Here is a 27,172-nt window from a genome sequence, read left to right as displayed (position 1 = left end):
AGGGGGATTTTTCTCGAAGTTTAAAAACGCATGAAATGTATTGAAAAAGTGTTAAAATGGACTGGAAAACCTCAATTTACAAGGTTGTTAACCGTGAGAATATACACTTCTCTTTCTGCTAAATCCTCCGAACACAAGGTGGGAACATTTTTTGGAAAAAATCCCTTCATCATGAAGGTTAAAGAGAATATTGATACCATCAGGTTGAAAACAATGTCAACAACTTATTTATCAGCTGCTAAATATCCAATAAACAGTATAGAGTACTCTAGTATACTCCCATCCCACTTTTTTTAGGCTCATAACCCCTCTCTCTCTTCTCTTTTATCCCCTGTTACTTTGTTTCCTTTGTTCTTCTTTTTTTCCTTTTCTTCTTTCCTTTCCTTTCTTTTCTTTTTTCCCTTTCTTTCCTCTCCTTCCTTTTTCTTTTTTCTCTTTCTTTCTTCTCTTCTCTTTCTTTCCTTTCTTTTCCTATCCTTTTTTTCTTTTATTTCCCTTTCCCTCTCATTTTCCCTCCCACTTTTATCATTTTTCCCGACAGCAGCGCAATTCTACCGACAATTTTCTGACAGGTGAGGGGTACACACCCGCACACACCCTCCCCCACACACACCTCCCCCCCCCCCCCCCCTCTTTCATGACGCCCCTGGTTGTTATCCCATTATTCTGTTAAAAGAAAAATACAATTCCTCAGGATCTCGCACTTCTCTCCTATCGTTGTTTTATTCTCTTTCATTTTGTTTTCCTTTTTCCTTCAACTCATAAAATTCTCTCTTTTCCCCCTTTTTTGTGTTCTTCTTGTGCATTTTGGGGTTTGGGGGCTTCACGCCTGGCAAGAGGGACCCTATTTTATGCACACTGCGAAATTGAGTGCCCCTCACCCCTTTCCCGGTATAAAAAATACCTTCTTATAATATCATCCCCCTTTCTGTCTTTTCCCTTCTCATCATTCTCCTTTTCCCCCTTTTCTATACTCCGTCTTTCCCCCTTTCTTCCCTTTCCGCCTTTTCTGTCCTCTCTCTCCCCCTCCTTTTCTCCTCTCCACTTTTTCTCTCCCATTTCCCCCTCTTTTTTCTCCTTTTCTCCCTTTTTCTTTTCCCTCTTTCCTCTTCCCCCTTTATTTTTACCGGGGGGGGGGGGCACGTGCCCTCTGTGCCCCCCTATATTCGCCACTGAACAAATTGGACCCGTTGCATAAAACTTTTTATCTATAACAAAATAATGCTAATTTTATATGACAAATTTGCTCTCAGCCAATCACATGCCATGATTTCATTAGCAGCTTTTAACAGCAGCTTCTTACTTGTCAGATCACTAACTTCGATCAGACGGATGCGAGATAACTTTAAAGTAGATATTCATTGATTTTAAAAATAGCTTTATTTTCATTGTTGCAATGTTGAAACTTTGATTCCACAAGTTTATCAAAATTCAATGCTTGGAAACATTCGAAGTAATGATTATTATAAATTAAAAAAACGCTTAAATACAGCCCCGGCATAGCACCTGAAGCGCTCTCCGAACGCTGCTGAGATGACTGTGTGAGATCACAGGATGGACATGATTTGCACAAGCAGACGATGTCCCATGACATCTCACATATTTTCAGGGCCTGTTTTTTCATCCTCTCTTGAGTTCTTTCTCTTACTTTTCTGCCGTCAGGCTAAATGTATAATATATTGCCTCACTCTAAACATCGCGTATGGTTTCCTTTTTTATGTCAAATGCAGCGATACAAGAATAAAGGAATATGTCGCTTGTAAACAAAATAAGACGCCGTTGTATATTCAGCTGCACAGACCGCGGTATGTTCGGCGTTTCAAGAAGGAACACTGCCGTCCTTAATATCATTCCGGGGGGTTTTCAATTTGAAAGTCTGGTTTCTCGGATTGTTAAATAACCCCTCTCCTGTGTATTTACAAACAAAAGATTTTAGTTATCAGAATCGGTTTCATATCCCCTTTTGAATAGTTTGAAATGCCATCACAATTATACTAAACTCATTATAATTCGAGAAATAATAGCTTTGCAATTAATATGTTCATTCTTTATGGGATGTCGTCCGCTTGGGCAGTATTGGTCCATTATGTGACGTCATTAAAACATCGTTATTTTCTGGCGAATCTCTCGTATATCACAGATGCTTTGGAGGTGGTTGTATTTTTATAAATCACCCGATATGTAGTTGACCTAAAAATTATATGATGGCCATCTGTTAGCCCACCAGTTTCTAGTGATACATTAGTTGATATTATTTGTGATCTTCTTTGAATTTCCACTTTAAGATGTTTTCCATGTATACTTAGCTCTAGCACTTCACTATTCCAGGGAAGGTTCACCCCAGTCACCTACATGTGCTATTAATTAGTAATGATGCGATAAACTGCCTAAGAATATACAGTGTGAAATTGAATGAGATGAGCTACGCAAGTTGACATTTCTATACACTGCAAATTCGTTGTGTAACGACTTTACACAACGTTGGGTAAAAACATAATTACACAGCTTTACACAACGATTTTGCAGTGTAAAGTTGTTTATATTATTTTACACAAGCTGAACACAACCCCTGTGTAAGGAGTGAACCACCCAATGTTGTGTGAACTGTGAAGGGGGGGGGGGGGGGGTCGGGGGTTAACCCCCCCCCCCCTTGGGACTTCGTATGTGTGTATCTTGGAGGAAACCCCCCCCCCCCTTTGTTTTTGTTTAAAAAAAAAAAAAAATTAAATTATGCCAATTGCTGACCTAAAAAAGTTGACCTTACCCCCCCCCCCCTCCCCCACCGAAGAAAAATGTCAAATTTCCAAATTTCGAGTCCAAAAAAAAAAAGTGTACTCCTTACCCCCCCCCCCCCTCCCCCCCCCCCCCCCCCCCGCTTATTCAGCGGCTGGCTGAGTCGTTGCGAAATTTTCGGACCGATTTTAAAATGTTAAACCCCTCCCCCCCCCCCCCCCCATAAAAATCCTGCGTACGCTACTGTGTGAAGTCGTAACACAAATAATTTGCAATGTATATTATATAAACAGAATGCATTGTGGGGCCATTGTTGTTCGCAGCTGTATATTTTCCAGAACCCCCCCCCCCCCCCCCGGCCCCTATCCCATAGTAATTCCTTTTGTTTGAACCTGAGGATTTGCCAGGTGGATTCTGAGGCAGTTTACAACTGCTTTAAAGATGTGTTGACGTACAATTTGTTAAAAGAGGCAAACATTTGTATACATTCTTTGTACCAGTTTAATGCCCCCTCCATATCCAGTACTATATTATAGATCCACATCTACCCCCCCCCCCTCCCTCCGTGATCGGATGGATACCATGCGTGTTACCAAAATGTCCGGTAAAGGGTTAATTTTCACGCACCAAAGTCCGGCTCGTAGCAGGCGCGGATCCAGGATTTCTTAGGGGGGGGGGGGGGCCACTTTTTTTTTTGTCCGAAAAAAAATCGTAACGACTCAGCCAGCCGCTAAATAAGCGGGGGGGGGGGGGGGGGGAAGAGGACACTTTTTTGTTTTTGGCCTCGAAATTTGAAAATTTGACATTTTGTTCCGTTGGGGGGGGGGTGAGGTCACCATTTTTAGGTCAGCCATTGGCTGAAAAAAACTTTTCAAATTAAAAAAAAAAAAAAAAAAATCACAGAAAGGGGGGGGGGGGTTGCTCCAAAAAACACATAAAAAACCGAAGGGGGGAGGGTCAACCCCCCAACCCCTTCCCCCCTTCCGTACGTGCCTTCTCGTCTGAAAATAGTTTTTTCCCCTCCCGCGCGAAGCGCGGAAGTTTTTACGTTTCATTAAATCATTAGAAAAAGAAGACGATTCGTTGTACAGTTTTTTACTCTTAATCCTCGTCTTAATTCATCCCCCTCTCCCGCGCAAAGCTCGGAAGCTTTTACGTTTCATTAAATCATTAGAGAAGGAAGACGATTCGTTGTACCGTTTTCGACTCTTAATCCTCATCTGAATTCAGTTTTCCCCTCCTCCCTCCCGCGCGAAGCGCGGAAGCTTGTACGTTTCATTAAATCATTAGAGAAAGAAGACGATTCGTTGTACCGTTCTCGAAAATAATCCTCGTCTGAATAAAGCTTTTACGTTTCATTAAATCATTAGCGAAATAAGACGATTCGTTGTACCGTTATGACTTTTACTCCTTGTCTAAATTCAGTTTCCCCCCTCCCACGCGAAGCGCGGAAGCTTTTACGTTTCATTAAATCATTAAAGAAAGAAGACATTTCGTTGTACCGTTCTCGACTCTTAATCCTTGTCTAAATTCAGTTCCTCCCCCCCCCCCCCCCCGCTTCGACGTTTCATTAAATTTTTAGAGAATGAAGACGATTCGTTGTTCCGCTCTCGAAAATAATTTAGTTTCCCCCACCCGCGCGAAGCGCGGAAGCTTTTACTTTTCATTAAATCATTAGAGAAAGAGGAAGATTCGTCGTACCGTTATGACTTTTAATCCTTGTCTTAATTCAGTTTCCCCCCTCCCACGCGAAGCGCGGAAGCTTCGACGTTTCATTAAATTATTATAGAAATAAGACGATTCGTTGTACCGTTCCCGCAAATTATCCTCGTATTAATTAAGTTCCCCCTGCCCTCCCCCGCGCGTAGCGCGGAAGCTTTGACGTTTCATTAATTCATTAGAGAAAGAAGACGATTCGTTGTACCGTTCTCGACTCTTAATCCTTGTCTGAATTTAAAGTATGTTCTTTGTCTATTCCCTTTTCTTCCTACGTCCTCTTCCTTTACACTCCTCTCTTTTTTGGCCGGCGTTTATTGGGGGACCACCCCACCGCCCCCCTGGCTACGCGCCTGCTGTCAGATGAACATATGTTGATACCTTGTCCGCCCCGGAAGCTCAGGGGTTTAAGGTTTTAATTTACGGTCAGATTAGCATTCAGGGGTCCGCCTTAGCGCCCTAGACGGGGTCCAGGGGGCAGAGCCCCGGAAGTTCAGGAGTTTAGGCATTTAATTACGGTCAGATGAGCATTATTTTGATACCTAATTGTTACAATGGCAGGTCATTAATTGGCTTGGGGTTCAGGGGGCGGAGCCCCGGAATCTCAAGGGTTTTAGGCACTCAATTACGGTCAGATGAGTATCGAGGGGCCCGCCTAAGGGCTCTTGGTTGGGTCCAGGGGGCAGAGCCCCTAGAAGCTCAGGGGTTTTAGGCGTTTAATTACGGTCAGATGAGCAATTTTGATACCTTATTATTTGTGACACTAGCTGGACACTATTTGGCATGGGGTCCAGGGGGCAGAGCCCCCAGAAATCAGGGGTTTTAGGCATTAAATGACCGTCATATGAACATCTAAGGGCCCGCCTTAGGGCCCTAGGCGGAATCCAGGGGGCATTAATTTTAATCATGGTCAGATGAGCATATTTTGATACCCCATTATAATGTGACACTGGCAGTTAACTATTTTTTCTTTCTCACTCTCTTTCTTTCTATTTCTCTTTAATATACTTTTTCAAAGAAAGTGTGGGGAGGGGCTCGAGGATCCCGATCCCCGCCGTTCCGCGGGCCCTGATATGTAGGCATCTCAAGAAGCATTTTCTTGCCTGGCTGTAAATTTAGGAGTTTGTCATTTTCCAACAAACGCATGAAGTGAGGAAAATTATCTCATTTCAGCATTATTTGTTAACCACCGTTATGGAATTATAAATAAACCACGTTTGAATTCTATTTCTCCAACCCCCCCCCCCCCCTTATCAGTATGCCAGTGCCCCCCCCCCCCTCCGATCTACACCTTGTTGGCGGGAAAATTGCAACTGATATCCCCTACCTTTCTTCATTCTCTTTTTTTTCCTTTCCCTTTCTCTCCTCTTTCACTTTCCCTTCCCTTACTTATCTCTCTTTTAGGTTTGCTGGGGGGGGGGGGGGAGGGACACGGTCATTTTGGTCCCCAACACGCTCCACACATTGTTGGCGGGATTAACCGCAACTGATCTCCGCTTCTTTTCTCCCATTTCGTTTTTTCTTCCTCTTTTTGTTCCCTTTTAGCTCTCCTCTTTTTCTTCCTTCTCTCTTTTTTTTTTAGCGGGGACGGGGGGAGGCTAGGGTCTTTTACCCCCCCCCCCCTTGATCCACAACTTGTTGGCGGGAAAATTGCAACTGATATCCCCCTTCTTTTCTTTTCTTCTTCCTATTTTGTCCTTCCCTTTATCTCCTCTTTATCTTTTTTCTTTCTCTTTCCTTCCTTCTCTTTTATTTTTTTTATTGGGGGGGGGGGGGAGGCAAGTCCTTCCCCCCGATCTCCTTCTTCCCTCTTTTCTTTTCTTCTTCCTCTTCTTTTTTTCCCTTTCCCTCCTCTTTCCCTTCTCTTCCTTCTCTCTCTCTCCTTTTTTTTTTTTTTTTTTTTTTTTTTGCGGGGGGGGGGGGCCAAGGCACGCTCGGCCCCCCCCCCCCCTGGATCCGCGCCTGGCTCGTAGTACACAAAAGCCCGTTTTACACACCGGACTTATAGGGGGTGTTTTCAAAAGGAGGGAACATGCATAAAAATTATGCGTACCCTAAATAACACTGAGTTGGGGGGGGGGCACATCATAAATATATAGCTAAGGAGTTTACATTTCAAATGCGTTTGAGAAATAAACCTTGTTTCACGGAATTATTCCAGAGGGTTTGGAAAGTTATTCTATCAAAATTGAACATTGAATAGAATAATAGATCATCTCATCCAACTTCTAAAATCTGTATAACTTAACATCTTCTTAAGATAACAAGGCAAAATATAAGCTAGCAAAAGGAATTTTAACATCTAATCCAATTTTATGGGCTTTAGAAAAGGATATAATATATCATGACTTAAATTCATAGCGGATCAAGAAACTAATGAAAGGCTAAATTGCTTGTTTCTGATTCTACATCTTCACAAGATAGCTTGGAAAATGATGCCTGAAGGTGCTTTGGAAGGCGCTAACTCCTTTTTACTTCTGTAGAGAAAGGTTCTAAAAAACGCCTTATTATTTCAATTTGACATGGCCTAATATATGTAATGACTTTAATGTATCGTGTGTCTAAATTTCCATACTGCCTACATTTTATCTAACCTAGATAGCATGGCCCTCGAAAGTTATTCAGGCTTGAACCCTGTTTTATTTTTGTATTTAACAAATTGTTTGAAAGATGATTTAACTGGTAAATGGAGACAGCATCCCAGTTTATCTCATTTGTCGAGATTTAAAAACTTTATACGTGTGCTGAAGATATTGCATGGATAATATCACTCTCGGCAATGACTGTATAGTAGATACATTAAATGTTCAAATATCTTATTTGTATTGAATAGCTTATCAAACGGCTAGTTCATTTCTACTACAGTCAAACCTGTCTATATACAATGCGTCCCAGAAAAAACGAAACCGACAATTATTATCGATGTTTTATTATAACTTAATCAAAATTGTAATTAATAAATGTTTCATTGGATGCAACTCATAGGATCATAATGTCATGCATGAGTGATTACAAATAATTTGAAGAAAGGGTACCAAAAAGTCATTTAGCGAACGGTATATGAATTTAAAAAGGAAAATCACGTTTCTAGGAAACTTTTCATACGACATCTCAATCAGGAAAAATGAGCCAGGAATAACAAAGTTCTGTTCGTCTAAAGTATTGATTGTATTTCCATAATTTTATTAAATAAATCCGTTCCAATGGCTGTCTGCCCTATACAACAAAGGAGACGATGCATGGCTGATCGTTGACGAAACGGAATGTTGTGCAAGTACAATGTCACTAAAGTACTTTTTTCTTGTAGACTACATCTGTGCAATATGTGTAGCAGGATGAGTACGATCATATTTCAGGAGCATCAGGGACTATAATATAATATGATTTTACAAATGACCGGTCATTATCCAAATTACGCGTTAGGCAAAATAAATTCCTGGTTACGTGTACGCTTTCAACCCATCATTATTAGAATCCACGTCATCATCTTATAAATTGTGATAAAGAGTTGATAAGGCGCCATTCATTGAATGCTCAAGGCGCTGAGAGTGTACAATCATGTTTGATATATATTTTTTTAAAACTTGGATTCCAAATTTAACCAATCAATGCCAAGTATTACAAACCTGATGAAGTGTGATTCCAAGATCTTCTGAGCTTTCCCAATGCCGAAGCGCTGTTGCAGTAGGTTGAAACTCTTCTTGAACAGCAGGCCTGTACTCGGGCATCGTAACTTGGCGTCCACTCCCATGGTCGCTGCCCGTTCTGTACTGGAGCTCGTAGGATGTATCCTTTCGCTCCAACTCTGACATTGTGCCTTCTTCTTTTCCAATCTTTTGCTGATCAGGGGCAACTTTTGAGGACCGCGGTGTAAATGGTGGTATAACAACACGACTGGCACTCGCAACACTAGCTTCACTAGGAACACGGCATATATTTCCAGGTACTCCGTAAACGGATTTATCAGAAATCTGTTTTCGGACTTGGTCTTCCAGTCTATAGTTCCTCGACGAACTTTCCAAGACTCACACAGCGGTGGGAATGCTTTCCCTTCACCTCCACGCTCAAAAGCAGGAAGTACAACTGAAGGCTTGATGAGTGCAGCAGACTCCACTGTCTCGTCTGTATTGACACAGTCCAAATAGTCGAAAGAATTACGCTTCTCAAGGGTGGTTATTGTGTGTCACAAACTGTATACAAAAGTTTCACATCACGGCTGAGTAATTAGTAGGAATGGGATTAATGGGGTTTATACGATATATATTGTGGTTATATTACAGTTGTAGTTATATCCACATTTTGGGGTGGAGATGTTATAAAATTTGTTGTTATTTATTTTACATTTGTGGGATCTATAATGTACTAATAAAAAGAGAAGAGTTCCTTGCCTCTTTCAATAGTCGACCCTCTATATAGTCTTGAACATCTGCAGTCTCTATAGCTGCTTCCATTATCATGAACAGACAATTAAATCTTTACATGTATTTTGTTATGATCCTTTGAATAAGACACTCTGTAAAGTTATGTCCAAGGGCAATCCAATCCTTGCAAATACGTTCATTTGAAGGAAAGCAGAAACATCGTAGAAACAGAATGGCAAAAGGTTGAAATAAATCGGAACAATAATAAGAAATGTATTTTTTTTTTCTCTTTGCCTCATCAGAGGATTTATTCATTATATATACATGGTTACATTCAAAGATACAATACTACAAATCAAATTTACATAATCGCAAAAACGATAAGAAATGTATTTAATGTTTAAAATCTGAGATCACTACGGGAATATATATTAGGGGGGGGGGTATTATTGGTCCTCTTAAAAGAAAAGACCATCCCGAGTCACACATAACCCCCCCCCCCCCCCCCCAAAAAAAAAAAAAAAAAAAAAAAAAAAAAAAAGTGGGAACAAAATTAAATTTTTAGTCATTTTGTGCGTTGGGACAAAATATTGGGAACGCCGTCCGCCACTATACATCACTGAGACAGTAGGCCTACCAATGTCCGGACATTAGCAAAAATGATGTTGTCAATTTTACTTGGAATTTAACGAAATATACTCAAATGGCACTAACTATAATTTTGTCCTATATTACACCGTCCAACATAAATCCCCAAAGGTTTATGAAATATTGCATATCACTTCTTAAAAACTACTGCTGAAATTGCTGTTTGAAATCAACCGTCCGGACACAAGTCATGACAATAAAACTACGACACTGGGGAGCTTTTGCATTTCCAAATTTTCAACAGAATTCATTGACAAAAAAGTACAATGTTTGAACAGGATTTCCAAAGGGCACTTCAGAGCCAAGAGGTGTAGCGTACGTTAACTTACGTATCTACAAAAGTGGTAGTAGATAGCAAAGGAATTTTACATTTCAAATGTGTTTGAGAATTGACCCTTGTTTCACGGACTGATTCCAGAGGGTTTGAAAGGTGATTCTATCAAGTTTGAATAGAATCATTTCACTTCTAAAGTCTGTATAACTTTACATTTTCTGAAGAGAGCAAGGCAAATAGAATCTAGCAAAAGGAATTTTAAGATCTAATCCAATGTTATTGGGCTTCAGAAAAGGATATTTAACATGACCTAAATCTAAAGAGGATCGAGAAACAAATGAATGGCTAAATATTGCTTGTTTCTGATTCTACATCTTCACAAGATAGCTCGGCAAATGATGCCTGAAGGTGCTTTGGAAGGCGCAAAGTCTTTTTCACTTCTGTAGAGAAAGGTTATAAAAACCGCCTTATCATTTCAATATGACATGGCCTAATAATATGACTCGTCTTTATTGTATCGTGTGTCTGTGGCCGACTGCCTACATTTACATCTAGAGTAGATAGCATGGCCATCAAAACTTGCGAATAAATATTTGGACTTGAGCCCCGTTTTTATTTTTTTATTTCACGAATCGTTAAAAAGATGATTTTATAGTTAAAAGGAGCATCCCAGTATACCTCATTTGTCAAGTTTTTGAAATGCTATGTCTGCCGAAGATAGCCTGGATAATATCACCCTAGACATATTTTTAGTAGACACATTTGAATGCTCAAACAGCATATTTTTATTTAATAGCTTATCGAAGGGCTAGTTCATTTCAACTACAGTCGAACCTGTCTATATTATAGTGGCCATATACTTGTTCTCCCTTGAGAAAGATGTATTGTAGAACCTGCCTAGAAAGGCCATCTGTCTACAGTGGACACTTTTGTTCGTAGGTGGCCTCAAAAGAGAGGTGAACTATACATACACAAGACATATCAAACCAGTTTGATTGCCTAAATAGGTATATACACGGCATGTTTACAGCACTATATTGCTTCAGAAGATAGCAGGAGAGTTTTGTTAATTTTTAGCAGTTTTTATTTTTGTTTTCTTTTTAGACAGTTAAGAAAACATTTAGTGTTGTGGATCTAACACTATACTTCTATCATGAAGTTTATTCCATTGTAGATCTACAGTGAAAACCAGTAGTCAGAGAGAAATCTTGCCCTAGTCCAAGAACAGCAGCTTATCTACTACACAACAAAAGTGAGTAGCATTGGATCAGAGGCGGCGCTCCCGGAAGAAGGGTGGGGGCACAGTGCCCCCCCCCCAATTTTTCATGTACCCCAAAGTGCCCCTTTTTAGATAGGAAAATTGTCTCTACAACTTCTTAAGAAGTGTCCCTTTATTCATAGGAAAAGTGCCCATTTTACTTTAACAAGTGCCCCTATTACTTTGCACCTATAAGTGCTTCTTTTATTTTTGACACGTGCCTCTTTTCCTTCGACAGGTCCAACTTTCCTTTGCAATAAATTTCCATTTTCCAAAAGTGTCCTTTTTAATCTTTAGTTAGTGCCCCTGTTGACGATGATGATGATAATGATGAGGGTACGTTTTGCCGACATGTCTTTTTTCTTCTTCTTCTTTTGCATGCAGTTTTAAAGAAGAATATTTGACAGTATGAAGGCACTTTTTTTTTTTTGGTCTCGAAATTTGAAAATTTGACATTTTGCTCCGTTGTGGGGGGTGGGGGTGAGGTCATCTTTTTTAGGTCAACCATGGGGGTAATTTTTTTTTTTTTTTTTTTTTTTTTAATAATAAAAAAAAAAAAAAAAAAATCCAAAGGGGGGGGGGGGGGGTTTAGGGATTTTTTAGGGGGTTTACACACATAAAAATACCAAAGGGGGGGGGTTTAACCCCCCAAACACCCCCCCCCCCCCTGCGTACGCGCCTGATGTAGACTGTTGAATGTTCTTGTTTCGATACATGAACCACCCCCTTCCCAAATGTGAAAGGAATACTCTGTTATGCTTCGAGTAGACCAGATAGATAATCAGTTTCCTTTAGTATGCTTTGGAATCAATAACCTTCATGGGATTATCTGTTTGGCTATATGACTTTGTTCTCCCCCCCCCCCCCCCATTATTTTAATCTTCTCTTATGGGAATTCCCCTTTTTTGCTATAGGCATCTATTCATGAATCCTTTTGCATTCTTCTTGGGTAGAATAAAAAATGATGGAATAAAAGATTAGTACGTGAATGAACACACCATTCAAGAGAAGAGAAAGAAAACTGCCTCCGTATACCCAGTCCGTTGGTCTTTATTAATCACAGTTCCCTTTCATATAGGTTTTCTTACAAAGGCTATAAGGTAAACAAAAGGGAACGGTATCTGTATATTAATAGTCTATAGTCGAACTGCTCAACTCAAATTTACATGTTATTTTTTTCATCATGAATCATTAATAATAGGAGTCTTATTTTCCTATTTGAACCTTATTTCAAATCTAATGTTGGCAAATATAAATTCGATTTCTGATAAGTTACGGTTGTACAAAGTAATGGAACTTCCTTTGACTAACCATACACAGAAAGCAATATAAATGTTTTTTAGATACATTTTTTTCAGGACTGATGCTACATGTACATGAACATGCTCATATTATACATGCATTTTGTTTACATGATTGATTTTTCTTTTTGTGTTATACTTGTTGGTAATTTATTTCATTTTTTTCTTCAAACTGAGATTCCTAATCTTAGCTGTTTTAACGAATTTTTCAAAACAAGTATATACTGTCTTGTGCATGAAAATGGGCAAATATATAGTGCTTAAGCACTCCTAGTGCCATTATAAACAAGTCTTTTGAAAGTTTTGGTGACAAATATTATGTAGACAGAAGAAAAATTGGAGCAATGCCGACAAAAGATTGGCTCAAAGTTACTGCATCTGGAGTTCTTAAATGAAGTGTGATACAATCGAAGATGAATGTATTCTGTTTTGAGGCCCTGTCCGATTTGTACGGTACATGGAATTTTATAAACTTTCACTTTCTTCATTACTGATGACGGAATAGATTTTTTGTTATTACCAAACATGGGTTGTATAATTGTATTTGCATTACTCATATTTAGGGTGCACGTATAATTATGATTGAAAATTTTCTAGAAGGAAAAAGGCAATTTCTATTGTTTTAAGAACAGAGCAATGGGAGGGGATCTCGCATAATACATGTACGTCACAGAGTTGCAAATTTGTTTGATTGATCGCAACGTTAAAAAATTAATAACTTTTTAAATTTTAAATCGGAGTTTGCTCAAACTTTTGTTGACCTGTTCCTCTCATGTTTATGCTCCTAATAAAACCAACTTTGTATCAGGGTATAATTCTCTTTAAATAGGGTAACTTGGTGCCGACGACAGCGCGGCACTATTATATTGCCAACAATTCGGGAGAGGGGCTATTTTCTATCATTATTATTAATCTCATTCCTAATAAAGGTATAATCCAAAAGAAAAAAATGGTCCGAAAAGAATGAATGGGCTTGTATTTGTCACAATCAATGTGTATTACCTGATGAAGTGTCACGCTAAGATCTTCTAAGCTTCCCGAATGTGCAAGCACTGATTCAGTACGTTGAATCCGGTCTTGATCAGCAGGCCCGTAATCGGGCATCTCAAATTGGTCACTGCCCGGTCTGTTATTAAGCTCGATGGTCGTCTCCTCTTGCTCCCATTCCGACATTGTGCTCTTCTGCTGATCAGGGGCAACTTTTGAGGACCGTCTAGTTCCACGACGAACTTTCCGAGGCTCACGCGGCGGCGGCAATGCCGAGACGTCGTGTGCCAAATCTTTCCCTTCACCTTCAGACACAACCGCAGGTAGTGCAACTGAAGGCTTGATAAGTGCACTTCACTCTCTCTTTTGTATCGACACAGTCCAAAAAGTCGAAATAATTACGCTTCTCCAGTGTGAATTTTTAAATATTTTTTACAGAGGCTCTTTGGACCATCAAGGTGAGTGCATGTAATTATATAGACTGTTGTATACTCTTGTTTTGGTACAGGAACTACCCGCTTCCCAAAGACAACTGCTGAAAGGAAATATTACCCTGTTAGTCTGTTATGCTTCAAGCAGACCAGATGGAATATCAGTTTCCTTCAGTTTGCTTTGGAAGCAATAACCAGGGGTTACCTGTTTGGCTGTATGACTTTGCTTCACACTATAGATACAATTTATCATGGGAATTCCCCCTTCTTGGCTACTCTGAGAGTTATCTCAAAGTTCATTGAAATTTGTTCATGTACCCTTTTGTTTTCTTCTTAGGTAGACTAAAATAAATGATGGAAAAAGAGTAATGCGTGGATGAATACACCACTCAAGAGAAACACAAAAAACTGCCTCCGTATAGCCAGTCCGTTGGTCTATAATAATCACAGTTCCCTTTCATATAGGTTTTCATACAAAGGCTAAGGGAAACAAAAGGGGACGGTATCTGTACACTAACAGTCTAGTGGAACTGTTCAACTCAAATTTACATGTTTTTCTTTTTTCATCATGAATCATTAGTAATATGAATCTTATTTTCCTATTTAAACCTTATTTCAAATTTTATGTTGGCAAAGTCAATATAATAAGATTCCTAAGAATCCTTACAGTTTGGCATAATAATGGAACTTCCTTTGATTCACTATAGCTACATAAAGCAACACAAATGTTTTTGAATATACATTTGTTCAGGACTGATGCTACATTTTGTTTACAGTCATGATACTCAATACTTCTCTAGTATCACCTACGTGTATATGTACATTATATATTTCAACTTATCACTTTGTTTTCTACAGCACATATTCTCTGGAAAACCAGCAGGGATCCATAATTACTTTTTTTTTTCTGTCACACTCACTCAAATTTGAGAGTGTACGTGCACTGTACACCTGTTGGTGTCATGTTTCGAAATGTGAATCTAATAACTAATTTAGATACATGTTTTGTACTTTTGTTGACTAGAATAAATTGTGTTTGTCATTCAATTTCAAGAAAACATCATTTTCCAACAAGCACTTTTTCCAAACACCCCAAATAACTCTAATGTAAAATTGACATGAGTCAAAGTTTACAAGTATGTTCATGTCTACACTAACTAGATCCTACTAACTTGTTAGAGATGAATAATATTCATACAACTATAATTTGAATTTTGCGAAATGATTAATTAAATATGTTTTTTTTTAGTACAGGGCAAAATAATATGGGAGGAGACCTCGCAAAAAAAAGTACGTCACAGAGTTGAAAACTTGTTTGATTGATCATAACTTTTTATTTTTAAATCGGAATTTACTCAAACTGATATTGACCTGTTCCTCTCATTTCTCTGCTTCTATTAAATCCAACTTTGTAACAGGGTAAACTTTACCTTTCAGGGTACATTAATTTTGTGCCGACGATAGTGTGGCGCTATACTATTATTATTAATCTCATTCCTAACAAAGTAATAATCCCAAAGGAAAAAGTAGTCTGAAAAAAGTGGTCTCGAATTTGTCACAATCAATGCTAAGTATACAGACCTCGTGAAGTGTCACTCGAAGATCGCTGTCCGAACGCTGAAGCCATGCTGCAGTATGTTGAATCTGGTCTTGACCAGCAGGCCCGTAATCGGGCATCTCAACTTGGCGTCTCTCTCCCCCATGGTCGCTGCCCGGTCTGTTATTAAGCTCGATGTTCGTATCCGTCTGCTCCCGTTCCGACATTGTACACTTCTGCTGATAAGTGGCAACTTTTGAGGACCGTCTAGTTCCTCGAGGAACTTTCCGAGGCTCACGCGGCGGCGGCAATGCTGAGACGTGTGCCACTTCACCTTCAGGCTCAACCGCAGGCGGTGCAACTGAAGGCTTGATATTAAGGGCAGCAGACTCCACTGTCTTATCCGTATCGAAACAGTTTATAAGAGTCGAAAGAATTACGCTTCTCCGGCGTGATTATTTTTGGTCACAAACTGTATTCAAAAGTTTTCACATTACGGCAGAGTCATTTTATTGAAATGGGATTAAAGGTCGCATTTAAAAGAAGATAAAACTGGTACAGGTAGTATCGCCCACTTCGCTCAGTATAGTTATGAAATAATAGTATCCAAGCTTCCTTGGTAATCCAATCGCGCATGCGTTAAGTGCGAAAATTCACGCTTGACTCATTAATTTAATTGACAAATTAGGCGGCACCTGTCGTGCAGCGGAACGGGATAGTTTATAAGCTCACCGATACCAACTTCCACCCTCCACCCAGTAGTACCTGGTATGCTGGTAACCATGAATTTCTTGGGGGGGGGGGGGGTTCCCATATTTTAGGTGAGGTGAGAAATCGGTTATTGCTCCGTGAACACTATCCACAATGAAAATGTTAAACGTAATTTGTATGTGTTTTGTTGCTGCTTTTTTTTTAAATACTAACGATTTGTCATATCTAATGCTCCAAAGTACAAACTTTCAAAAATTCAAAATAAAGAGTTACTCACAAATTGATAAATACAGAATCTCTTAACAATTCAAAACCCCTTCAACATATAGAAAGAAAGCGAGAGAGGGGGGGGGGGGGGTAGGTGCTCCCCTCATTCAAGGATAATATATTGTTCCGTTTCTAGTGCTGCTCCAGTACGAGAATAAACCTGACGGTATAGCCTGCACCCTACTCCAAGCGAAGAAGAAGAAGAAGAAGAAGTTGCAAATGATGTTTACATTAATCATATTTTTGCTTTGAGCATTATATTATACCATGCTACCATGTGAAAAATTTCTACTGCTCTAAAAAAAAATCCGACATTCTTTACGTAGTCGCTACGGTCGTAACACTGAATAGAAACCAGTGTAACAAAAGTTTCCCGCTATTGAAGGGAAGGGGAGGGGGGGGGGGCGAAAAAATGATAATAATGAATATATCGAAGTTAGTATTATATCCAATGACCAAACACGAAATTGACTATATAAATAATGCTAGAAGTGCAGGAAGTGTTGGGATACTACTTGAATTTAAAAAAAAGTATGGAATTAATTGAAAAAGGTGTTACAATGGACGGGAAAACCTGAATATGTCATGGTCGTTATTCGTGAGAATATTCACTTCTCTATCCCTCTCTGCTAAATCCTCCGAACACAAGTTGGGAACATTAAAAACGATTCCCTTCATTATGAAGGTTGAAAACAATGTCAGAAACGTTATTTGTCAGCTTCTTAATATCCAAATAACGTTATGATATATTGGTAAGGACTCTTACCCCCTTACCTCTCATGCACAAAAAAAAAATCGTTCTTTATCAGTGCTACGGCTTACATCCTTGGGCAAGATGTTTTACTTAATATGTCTCGTTATATATTAATCTTTAGGTAAAAACAATATTAGAAACGATTGCTACTGAATTTGAGAAACGATCATTTTGCAATCGATTTTCACTCCTAAGTGATCACGGACGTCACTCCCAAGAAAGTGAAAATAGAGTGAAATTCACTCTTTCAGGACTCATACTAAAGAAAAAGTATGGAAATTGTGATCACACGACTGTGAAAATGTGGTCTACTTTAACAGCCAGGGTATATAGCCATATCTTTATTAATACTCCTGTTCCTGCGGGCCCTGCACATTATTACTCCATCATTCACAGGTACACCTGGGTCGAGAGGAAAAATCATGAACATGTTTTTTTTTTCTTGATAGTAAGCTAATATTTTTTAAAGAAATTTATTTATCATCGAGTCAAGTTAGTTAAATATAAAGGGCACTTATGATCATACTTTGTATACGGGCACTTATCAGTGGTGAAAAGGGTGTCCGGACACTCAACAAAAATAACGCTATCAATTTTACTTGGAAAATAACAAAAACTACTCTATAGATACTAACCATCATTTGTCTTTTATGAAATTGTCCAACAAAAATCTCAAAAGATTTATGAAATATTGCAAGTAAATTACTCCAGAAATTAGGCCTTCTGTTTGAAATCAACCGTCTGGACACACACGTGTCAAATATAACTACGACACTGAGGAGGTTTTGAATTTTCAAACTTTAAAGTTCCAAAGGGCACTTCAGAGTCCAGGATGTAGCGTACGTTAACCCACTTATCTGCAATTTTTTTTTTGTATAGGGGTGGCCTCCTGTATGTGTGTGTGTGGGGGGGGGGGGAGGGGGCTTTGCCAAATTTTGTTGGGTTTTGATCCCCCTCCCCCCCCCCCCCCCGGGGTCGGAGCGACCGCATGCGAGTTCCCCAAATCTCCGGTAAAGTGGTTCTCTTTCGCGCGACAAAGTCCGGCCCGCCATAGACACCTGAGATAGGGGGGGGGGGGGGTGCTTTAAAAAAGAGGGAACATGCATACGCGTACCCTACAGAACATAGAGTGGGTAGGGGGCGGGAGGGGGAGGGGTAGGAATTTGGATAAACGTGTCCCTGACAACTTTGTTGTTGTCCCAAGGACTGTACAGACATATGGAACAACCTACAACAAGCAACAAACCTCCTAGACTGAAGCTTTCGGAGGTCTAGTGGAGCCAGACGTAGTCTCAGTGGAACAACCGACGATATAGAGACTAAAGCTTTCGGTCTACAAACCTCCCTGCTTTCATTTAAAAATGCAGTTAAACTTTTTTCAAAAATGTAATCGTCCACCCTACATCTTCTTCGGAATATTTAGGAGGAAATGAATCCAAGATCCAAGAGGGGGGGGGGGGGGGGGTCCCTTTCAACTGACCGAGGCATCGATCTTTCGAGGCTTTCGACGTTATTCCTTTTTGGGGGCTTTCGCAAGTTCAGGCTAGTTATCATTTGACGAACCCTTAAACACCAGTCAGAAAGTAAGGGTCATAGCAGTCGGATTGAGTCTTCGGGGGGGGGGGGGGGGGGTACGTTCTAAAGAGAAGAGCCGACCTTACCCAAAATAAGAGGCTAATTAACGAACGGAATTAGAGACAGAAATTTTCAGTCTAGACCTTCAAGAGTTAACTCATTCGCGACAATCGACCACATTGTGTGGTTGCTGTGTTTACAAAAAAACTAGACCGTCTGGCGACCTCTGATTCAGTCAGACTCTGACAGGATGGTCCTTCAGATGAAAAGTAGGTCAAAAGTCATCCTTGATGATAAAGCCAAATTTGGCTACAAGGCTTACAACACTAGAGGTCATCAATGTGTACATGTATGATTTATAATGGTTCGATGTTTTCGTGTTGGAAGATTGGCTTATTTCTATCATTGAAACCAGCCACAAAGTCTCAAGGAAAAGCCAAAATGCAAGCATAACGCGTTTTGAGTACGTACGCGCATTATTACGCGCATATGCAGCTTAAATGGAATGGAAGATAGATCTAGCTTTTTTAGGTATCACTCGGGTCTAAACTGAGGTCACCTAGCTAATAATCCATTAATATTCGTATCATGAGGTGAAATGTCTTCACCGTGGAAGCAACTGGAGCGCCGTCTTCCTTCATTACCCGGCAACTCATCCCACTCCCAGTCTGTTTTTGCATTGAACCGAAGTGAAACATTTGAATCGACACAATCCGCTCCTCCACAAACCCAGGGGAGACCCCATTCAACACGGGAAAGAAGTGACGGAACGGATAGATCTATGGCGCACCAAATCAGTAAGTTGGGCATTCAATTATCTTTTATTCAATGTCAAGAATTTATCTAATGTCTAGAAATCTAGCTTGCTTAGTTTTAATTTGAGGACCTAGACTTTTTCTAGGTCTAGTCCTAGATTCTAGACCACCAAATCTTGTCGAGAAGGAACAAAGAAAGGAAGAAAGAAGAGACTAAACTTAAGTTTAGTCTAGACTTTAGTTTAGCTACACGAGCCACAACACGTACGGTACCGGTACCTCAGGAAACTCCTTCATCCAATACTCTAGACCGAATTTTCCGTCTCTTTCGTTCGTTAGCCTCTTATTGGGGTAGGGTCGGCTCTCTCTTATTGGGGTAGGGTCGGCTCTCTAAAGAGAGAGCCGACCCTACCCCAATAAGAGGCTAACGAACGAAAGAGACGGAAAATTCGGTCTACCAATACTCCACCCGCACCAATTGTTTTAAACACTCCTACATCATGACATACCTCGTACCATCAAGGACTGGAACTCACTAGTCTACCCTCCGACATCCAAAGGACCACAAACATCGACACCTTCAAACTCCAAGCAACCAACTTTTTCCGCAACCAAGACTCAAGCAATTAAGACCTAAACTGTAAACAAGCACAGTGCACACCCCCTCATCCTCCTCGCTTGGTTCCTAACGGAACGTTGAGGAGTATCCCAGAAGAAAGAAAGAAAAAAAAAAGAAGAAGAGAAAAGAAAGAAGAGAAAGGACTCAAGTCAAGAGTCAAGGGCAAGTCATTGAAGATCTAGCCTATGGCGGTTTGACCATACTCCATAGATCTAGTTCACGCGTGACATGTCCCAAGACAGTTCGGTATCTAAAAAAATCGGCGCTAGTGTAGCAAGGTATCCAAAATATAGCCTACTAAAACAGACCCCCAAATTTCAGACCCCAAATTTTGTGGTCATCATTACCCTAACCCTAACCCTAACCCTAACCCTAACCCTAACCCTAACCCTAACCCTAGAGATAATGATAAACACGAAATTTGGGGTCTAAAATTTGAGGTCTGTTTTAGTAGGCTATATTTTGGATACCTTGCTACACTAGCGCCAAAAAATCTGTAAGATGTCAAAAATATGATAGACCCTATCACCAATGGAAAGAGGAACATGAAATTACCCAGAGACGAATTTTCCTTGGAATTGGGTGTTAAATTATGAAAATATTAACAAAAGATCAGCAAATTTTGCAGTCATTTGAATTTTGAGTCCGTTCCGAAAAATTATTAACTAGAAAAAAAATCTAGATCTAGGTCTAGGTCTAATCTAGGCCTAGTACCGTCTAGGCCTAACCGATAAAAGTCTAGAAATCTTCATTTGTAGAGCAAATATCCTAAAACTTGTAAGTAAAAAGTAAACTGATTGTACAATATCTTGCCTTGCAAATTATGAAATTACCTTATTTTTGATGGATCGCTTTTTTTGATAAATTAGCTGTAGGGTGGAGGCCTTACTATTACTAGCCTGTAAACCCCTGTGCATGAAGTAAGGTCTCGCTGTTTTTATGACCTTTTTAGTTGCATCGTGCATGCCAATCTGACACCAAATTTTCTAGATCGCGATATCTCAGGAAATCCTTTGACAACAAATTTTGTAGTTGAATCAATTTGTAGTAAAAAACTTTGCAGTCCATATGATAATATTTTAAATAAATACATTTGTGTACTGTAGAAACAAACAAACTTGCAAACAAACTTGATAGTCTTGACTCTTTCTCCCTATAATTAAATCAATCTATGAAAGCAAATGTCTAAAGTTCTAGCATTTTATGTACATCCACAAGTTCCAGGTATTCTTGCCACACCCCGGGAAATCAAACGCTACCTGGCTGAAAACCCTTGGCTGGTAGAAGAGCATGTGAAGGATAACTTCAGCCTGGATGATGTACAGAAATGGTTCAAGGAGGAGAGTAGGCCCAAAGGTGAATCAATAAACAAGGTCACAGTGAGGAAGAGAGAGACAGAGAGAGAGAGAAAGAGAGAGAGGAACAAAGAGAGAGAGAGAGAGAGAGAAAAGGGGAGAGAGAGAAAGAGAAAGACAGAAACAGAGAGACAGAGAGAGATGAGGGAGAAGGGGGTAAATTAAAATCACAGTAGATCGAGTATGGGTAAATAATACCAAAAGATGAAAAATTATTGATATGGAACAGATGAAGGGAACATACATTTTGCCAGGATATTAGAGAAAATTAAATCTTCTTGTTGAAATTTATCCTTAAAGCAGGAAAAGAACTGTCACTTTAGTGTTCGAGTAAAAAAAAATGTGCTAAATATCCTTGGGTTGTAAACAGGGATAAATATATAAAATAGCTTTCATGTATAGCTGGATATTAATACTGGGCACAAAATTTAGATTAGCTGAAAGCTAAATGTAAAGGTTTCTGTTCTTTTCTGTACTTGAACACAGGAAAAAAGGAGAGGCCTTCTTCAGTGAAGGAAGGCAACTTGTTGGTGAGTGAATATGTTAAAATTAAAGTAAGATAAAGGAAGCACCAAAGCATGCTGGGAGAAATATGAATCATAGTCAGTTTGATGTCAGCATTGGAACATTTTTGAAAAGTATACAGTATTAAATCCAAAGTATTAAATCATATTCTTAAATATATGAATATTGACGTAGTACCTGATACAATATCTGGGACTATATTCTTGATAGTTACTGGAACTCGAATAAAAATTAACAGATCTAAACGTAAAACCACAGTGAGTCATTACCTAATTTCTTTAGATAGATAACTGTGCATGGGCATAATCGACAAAGCTCCTAACCAGTAAAAGTGTCTATTCCTTGCGATGCAGATAATGTATGTTACAATTGTTGAAGGGCAATCTCAAATGGAAGATGGAGGTGATCAAAATATCAATCCTGGCCTTCACAATCACTTGAGCTTTTCATAGAATTTGTCAGCAGCTGGTTACAGAGTACCCACTTGGGTTCTATCATAACTTCATATCTAAGGAAGATACCGGTCTTGCATAATAATCATACATAACACACAATGATTTCTATTCGACACCTGCAGTAATCCATCCCTTATCTTAAACATGATATGTGTTGTACATGTACATATACATGTACATATGATTTTTGAGTAGGTTCACTTTCTATTTCCTTATTCATTGATTTTCAGAACATTATTTCATGTCATTAATTACTATTATTCAGGATTATTTACTTTTATATTATATAAGAAATGTTAATAATTTGAAAAAATGTATTATAATTCAACTGCTTTTGCATCGAATATGATTAAAAACAACTAATCACTCAATCACACTCACTCTTTTGTCTAGGAATGAGGGTTGACGTGCAGACTGAACCTTATCTTACAGATACTATTCTTGTTCTATGTCTATGATGCAAGATTTATGAAATGTTTGATTGAAACTAAGAAAGAAAAAAAGATTGGAAAAGACATCATTGAGTGTTTGACAAATTTCCACCCATTGGCTTCTCAACAAAATGGTAAAAGTCATAGAATCAAGGAAAGAAAGAACCCACATTTCCTGGTTTTCATACGAGATGGAAAAAATAGTTTTGCTTGAAACCTAAACTGTACCCATTTAAAAAGAAAAGTAATTTGATATTGTTAGTAGATAATTTTTCTTCCATCTCAAAATGGAAAATACTGATAATAGTATACTTTAAACCTGATTTTGACAATCCTTGTAGTGTCCGAAAACCGGTGATGACATCAAGACTTTCCTTGTGGACATGGTGGAGAGAATCGAGGAACATGATGGCATACCTGATGTCCTCTATCAACTCAGCTCCAACATCTCAACAGGTAAAATGGTCAGAAGGGTATCAACTAATGGGGCGTCGCAAGAAAGTTGCGATTGATTACAAATTGCAAAATTTGCAACTGATATTTGCAATCGATTGCAAATCAACTTTCTTGCAAGTTGCAACACCGAATTAGTCTCCTAAATTTCCTAGGATTTTGTTAGGATCAAAGTTTGAACAATTAGATTAAAAGTTAACTAGATCTAGCTTTTATTCCCCCCCCCCCCCCTGTCTCTCTCTCTCTCTCTCTCTCTCTCTCTTACTAATGGGGCGTTGCAAGAAAGTTGAGTTGTGATCAACTGCAAATTTACATTTAATTGCAAGACTTACACTTGATTTTGAGGATTTGCAATTGATTGCAACTTTCTTGCACACCACATTAGAGCTTTTAACACAGAGTTCATGCCCTTTTGGTGCTTAACAGATGCTATAGTCATTGTTGATGAATGAGCTAATTTTTGAAATTTGCATTCGGTGCACTCTTTAAATTAAGTTTAAATTAACATTACAAAATTTTTTTTTTAAACATTTACGTAAATCCAGTTGTATCCATAAACTTTATCATTCTTATTTGTAAATTGACCAACTGTTTTACAATATGGATAAAAACCTATGGATATGCTTTTGAAAATAACTGGGGAACATGTATGCAATTTTAAGAGGTAGAGGTAAATAATATGTATGTTAAGCAGCGTTCATAGACTAAACAATGATTCTGTTACATTGTATAAGAAAATGATGCTGATAAACTTTGGAGACTTAATAGGAGGTAAAATTAGTAAGCTATCAGTGAGATTTGCAGTATTTTAAAATGGTGTTAAGAAATAGCATCTCATGTTGGATATATGTACATGTAGAACCATTATTATTTTGTACTAATTTATTCTTTTTTGTACAGCTGTTAAAGCTGATGAAGTTTTCCTCTTCATGGTTGGTGCACAGGAGAATGTAAGTAAAATTTAAGGACTTCCTTTAAAAAAAAGTCAGTCTATTTTAAGCATTTTATATTTGTACTTGTAAAATTTTAACTTGAAAGAAAAAAAAACTTTAAAGCAGCGGTCATCTATTCTTGATTGCATTATTGTAGTTGCCATTTTATGGAGAAAAAATGACATTATCCTTTCGTGCTCTCAGGATGAACTGTGTAATCATTATTATTTATATTTGTTTTTTGGTTGTGCATACAACCTCTTTGTTTTCCTTAAAAAATAATGTGAACAAAATTTATGCATCAATATATGCCATCTATTGATCTTCTGTTGCTTCAATTTGTAATTTTATTTCATTTGATGCTTGTGATTCTTTACATATTTAAATATATTTATTTTGATTTTTGTAGAGTTTGTATCTGTGCAGTGAAGGAGAGGAGTGGTAAGTATTCAAATTTCACCCATTTACACTATGAAAATTGTACTGACAATCAGGATAGTGTTGTAGACTTTTAGATATCAATGGAATGGAGTGTAACACGGGAACAATTCTAAATAACAAAGAATATAAAGCCTAATACCTCTGATGAATGCATCTCACATGAAATTCTGAATTTATTCAAATAATCGGGAAGTCTAAAAAAAAAGTACAATAAAATATGCAATAGTAAGGGAGTCATTTCACTCACTTTTAGACCCCTGATAAGAAATGTAATTAGTTTGAGTATATTGGTGGGATTTTTTGTTTGTTATTTTTTCGTTTAGATGTTGACTTACTGTTTTCAATGACCCACATACTTGTACAGCAAAATTGAGATTTAAAACCTGATTGTGATTCTACATTATAACCTACAAGCATATTTTCTTACTCGGAATCCAAACCCTCATTTGTGATCAATGCATTGAAAAGATGGACAATTATACTGGTGAATAAGAGTACAAAGTTGTATGGTCATTGCACGTCAAGAGAAAGTATACTTGTAAATGCTGTTGATTTATTCTATTTAGCATCCAGTTAACTCCCTTTGCTCCAATTGATCCTGGAACAAACATCGTTGCTCATGTAGCCCACAGCAGGCAACCAGTATTTTCAGAGGACATCTTAGGAGTGAGTCCTATATTCTCATTGCTCTATGTATTCAATATTTTCATTTTTTATTCTTTGTTCCTATTTGAAATATACTTATCTTTTTTGGTATTTGGTATTAATAAGAGAAAAAAATACATCACTCTCTTTTTAATTTTGTTTACTTAATTTTAAATGATATACTGTGGTACCTCAATGTCAATCAACACATATTCTTGTCTCTATCTTTTATGTCCAGTATTGCATGGGAAGATTCACTTTATAATCCCTATCTGATGTTCGTTTTCAGGACTTTGACTATTTCAATCATTACCGGTAACTTGAGTTGCATGATATGTAGACCTCTATGTAGACCTACACATGTACATGTAGTGAGCTGAGATCCAGAAGGGCATTTAGTAGTATAGTTTTACACATGATTTCACTTTTGGCTTTCAACAAACCATGCACCTGTGAACGTGTAAATGAATTGTCTGTTGATTTCTCCATATTTTTGACATTTCATAAAGTTATCGTGAGCAGAACAAAGAGATGATAACTGAAATCCGATATAGCCCTAACAATCTCTTTCTCCTATAACATCATGTTTTGATAATGCAGGATGAGCGCTTCCCATTAGGGACTGGCCGGGATGGTAGCCTAGCCAAGTCTGTCCTGAGTCTCCCTCTTATTCAACCCAATGGAGAGATTGTGGGTGAGTCAATCAGTAGCTTTCCTTAAGGCTTACGGCAACTTAAAGGTCATGTTTCTTTAATTTGACCTTAGTGTTATAATAATAATAAATAATAATAATAATAATAATAAATTTATATAGCGCAGCTTTTATACAAAATATATTCAGCTGCGCTGGTCAAGAGCTCCTTTTTACTAAATTCTACAAAATTAGATCTCTCAGTTGAACAAATAAGTTTTTAAATTGGATTTAAAAACATTGAGAGATGGAGTGCTTCGTATTTCTATTGGCAAGTTATTCCATAGTTTGGGGGCAGCAATAGCAAAAGCATGGTCCCCAAGAGTTACTTTAGTTTTGCCATGGGGAATCTGAAACAATAATTTATCTGTGGAACTGCGCAGGCTACGACTGTGTGACTGGACTTTGAGTTGAAGTACATGTAATTCTGTGATGTAATTAGGGCTTGACCACTCAATGATTTATAGACGATTAACAATATTTTGAATGAGATTCTTTGACGGACTGGCAACCAGTGGAGTTCTCTCAGAAGAGGTACGGTTGAAGTGAATTTCGACCGACGATAGACAAGTCTTGCACATGCATTTTGGACTCTTTGTAACTTAGCTATCAGAGAATCAGGCATTCCAAACAGCAACCCATTACAATAATCAAGCTTACTTGTGATAAGAGCATGTACAACCAATTTTATACTTTCTTGATCAAAATATTTGCGGATACGTCTGAGATTGTACAGAAGATAGTATGTTGATTTGCATATATTTTTAACATGTGTTTCCATGTTCAAATTAGTATCAAAGTAAACTCCTAAATTCCTTGCTGTAACAGAGGGTATCACATTGGAGGATCCAACACTTACACCGTTAATGCTTATTTTTGAGATCTGTTGTGGAGTTCCTATAACCAAAAATTCACTCTTACTATCCTTTAGCTTAAGATTATTCTTAAGCATCCATCTATGAATAAAATTAACACATTTTTCCAACATTGAAACACTTGCATCTTGAGAACTTGTGGATGGTCTAAAGGATAAAAATAATTGTGTGTCGTCTGCATAACAGTGACAGGAGACTTCAGGAAAATTATCCTGAGTGCTCTTGATTAGATTACTCGTGTATAACATAAAAAGCAAAGGGCCGAGCCGAGAGCCCTGTGGCACACCAAAGGGCACCTGGAAAGAGTCAGAGACAATATGCCATCAATTTTAACTTTTTGATGTCGATCAGACAAGTATGACTCGATCCAGCCGAGAGCAACACCGTCGATACCGCAACATATCTTTAAAATATCTAGTATTCTGGAATGCTCAATAGTGTC

At 38.4% G+C, this 27,172-nt stretch overlaps 1 protein-coding gene and 1 long non-coding RNA gene across 2 annotated transcripts in view; one reads left to right on the top strand and one right to left on the bottom strand.

The window, feature by feature from the left end:
• LOC593338 (transient receptor potential cation channel subfamily A member 1 homolog) overlaps nt 1-8,531 on the bottom strand; it is a 48,825-nt gene extending 40,294 nt beyond the window's left edge. The window contains exon 1 of the mRNA XM_030995239.1: nt 8,076-8,531. Within this exon, the coding sequence (XP_030851099.1) occupies nt 8,076-8,261 (186 nt within the window). The 5' untranslated portion in view covers nt 8,262-8,531. The remainder of the gene's footprint in view (nt 1-8,075) is intronic.
• A 10,550-nt stretch (nt 8,532-19,081) lies between these two features.
• Nucleotides 19,082-21,284, top strand: LOC105440398. Its single transcript, XR_004065821.1, has 2 exons — nt 19,082-19,350; nt 21,146-21,284. It is a non-coding gene; the product is annotated as an uncharacterized LOC105440398 (long non-coding RNA).
• The last annotated feature ends 5,888 nt before the right edge of the window (nt 21,285-27,172 follow it).

The sequence above is a fragment of the Strongylocentrotus purpuratus genome, unplaced genomic scaffold (assembly GCF_000002235.5).
Source record: "Strongylocentrotus purpuratus isolate Spur 01 unplaced genomic scaffold, Spur_5.0 spur5_scaffold_21, whole genome shotgun sequence".
NCBI classification, from domain to species: domain Eukaryota; kingdom Metazoa; phylum Echinodermata; class Echinoidea; order Camarodonta; family Strongylocentrotidae; genus Strongylocentrotus; species Strongylocentrotus purpuratus.
The sequence above is the reverse complement of the archived record's forward strand: the minus strand, read 5'-3'. Positions and strand labels throughout refer to the sequence as shown.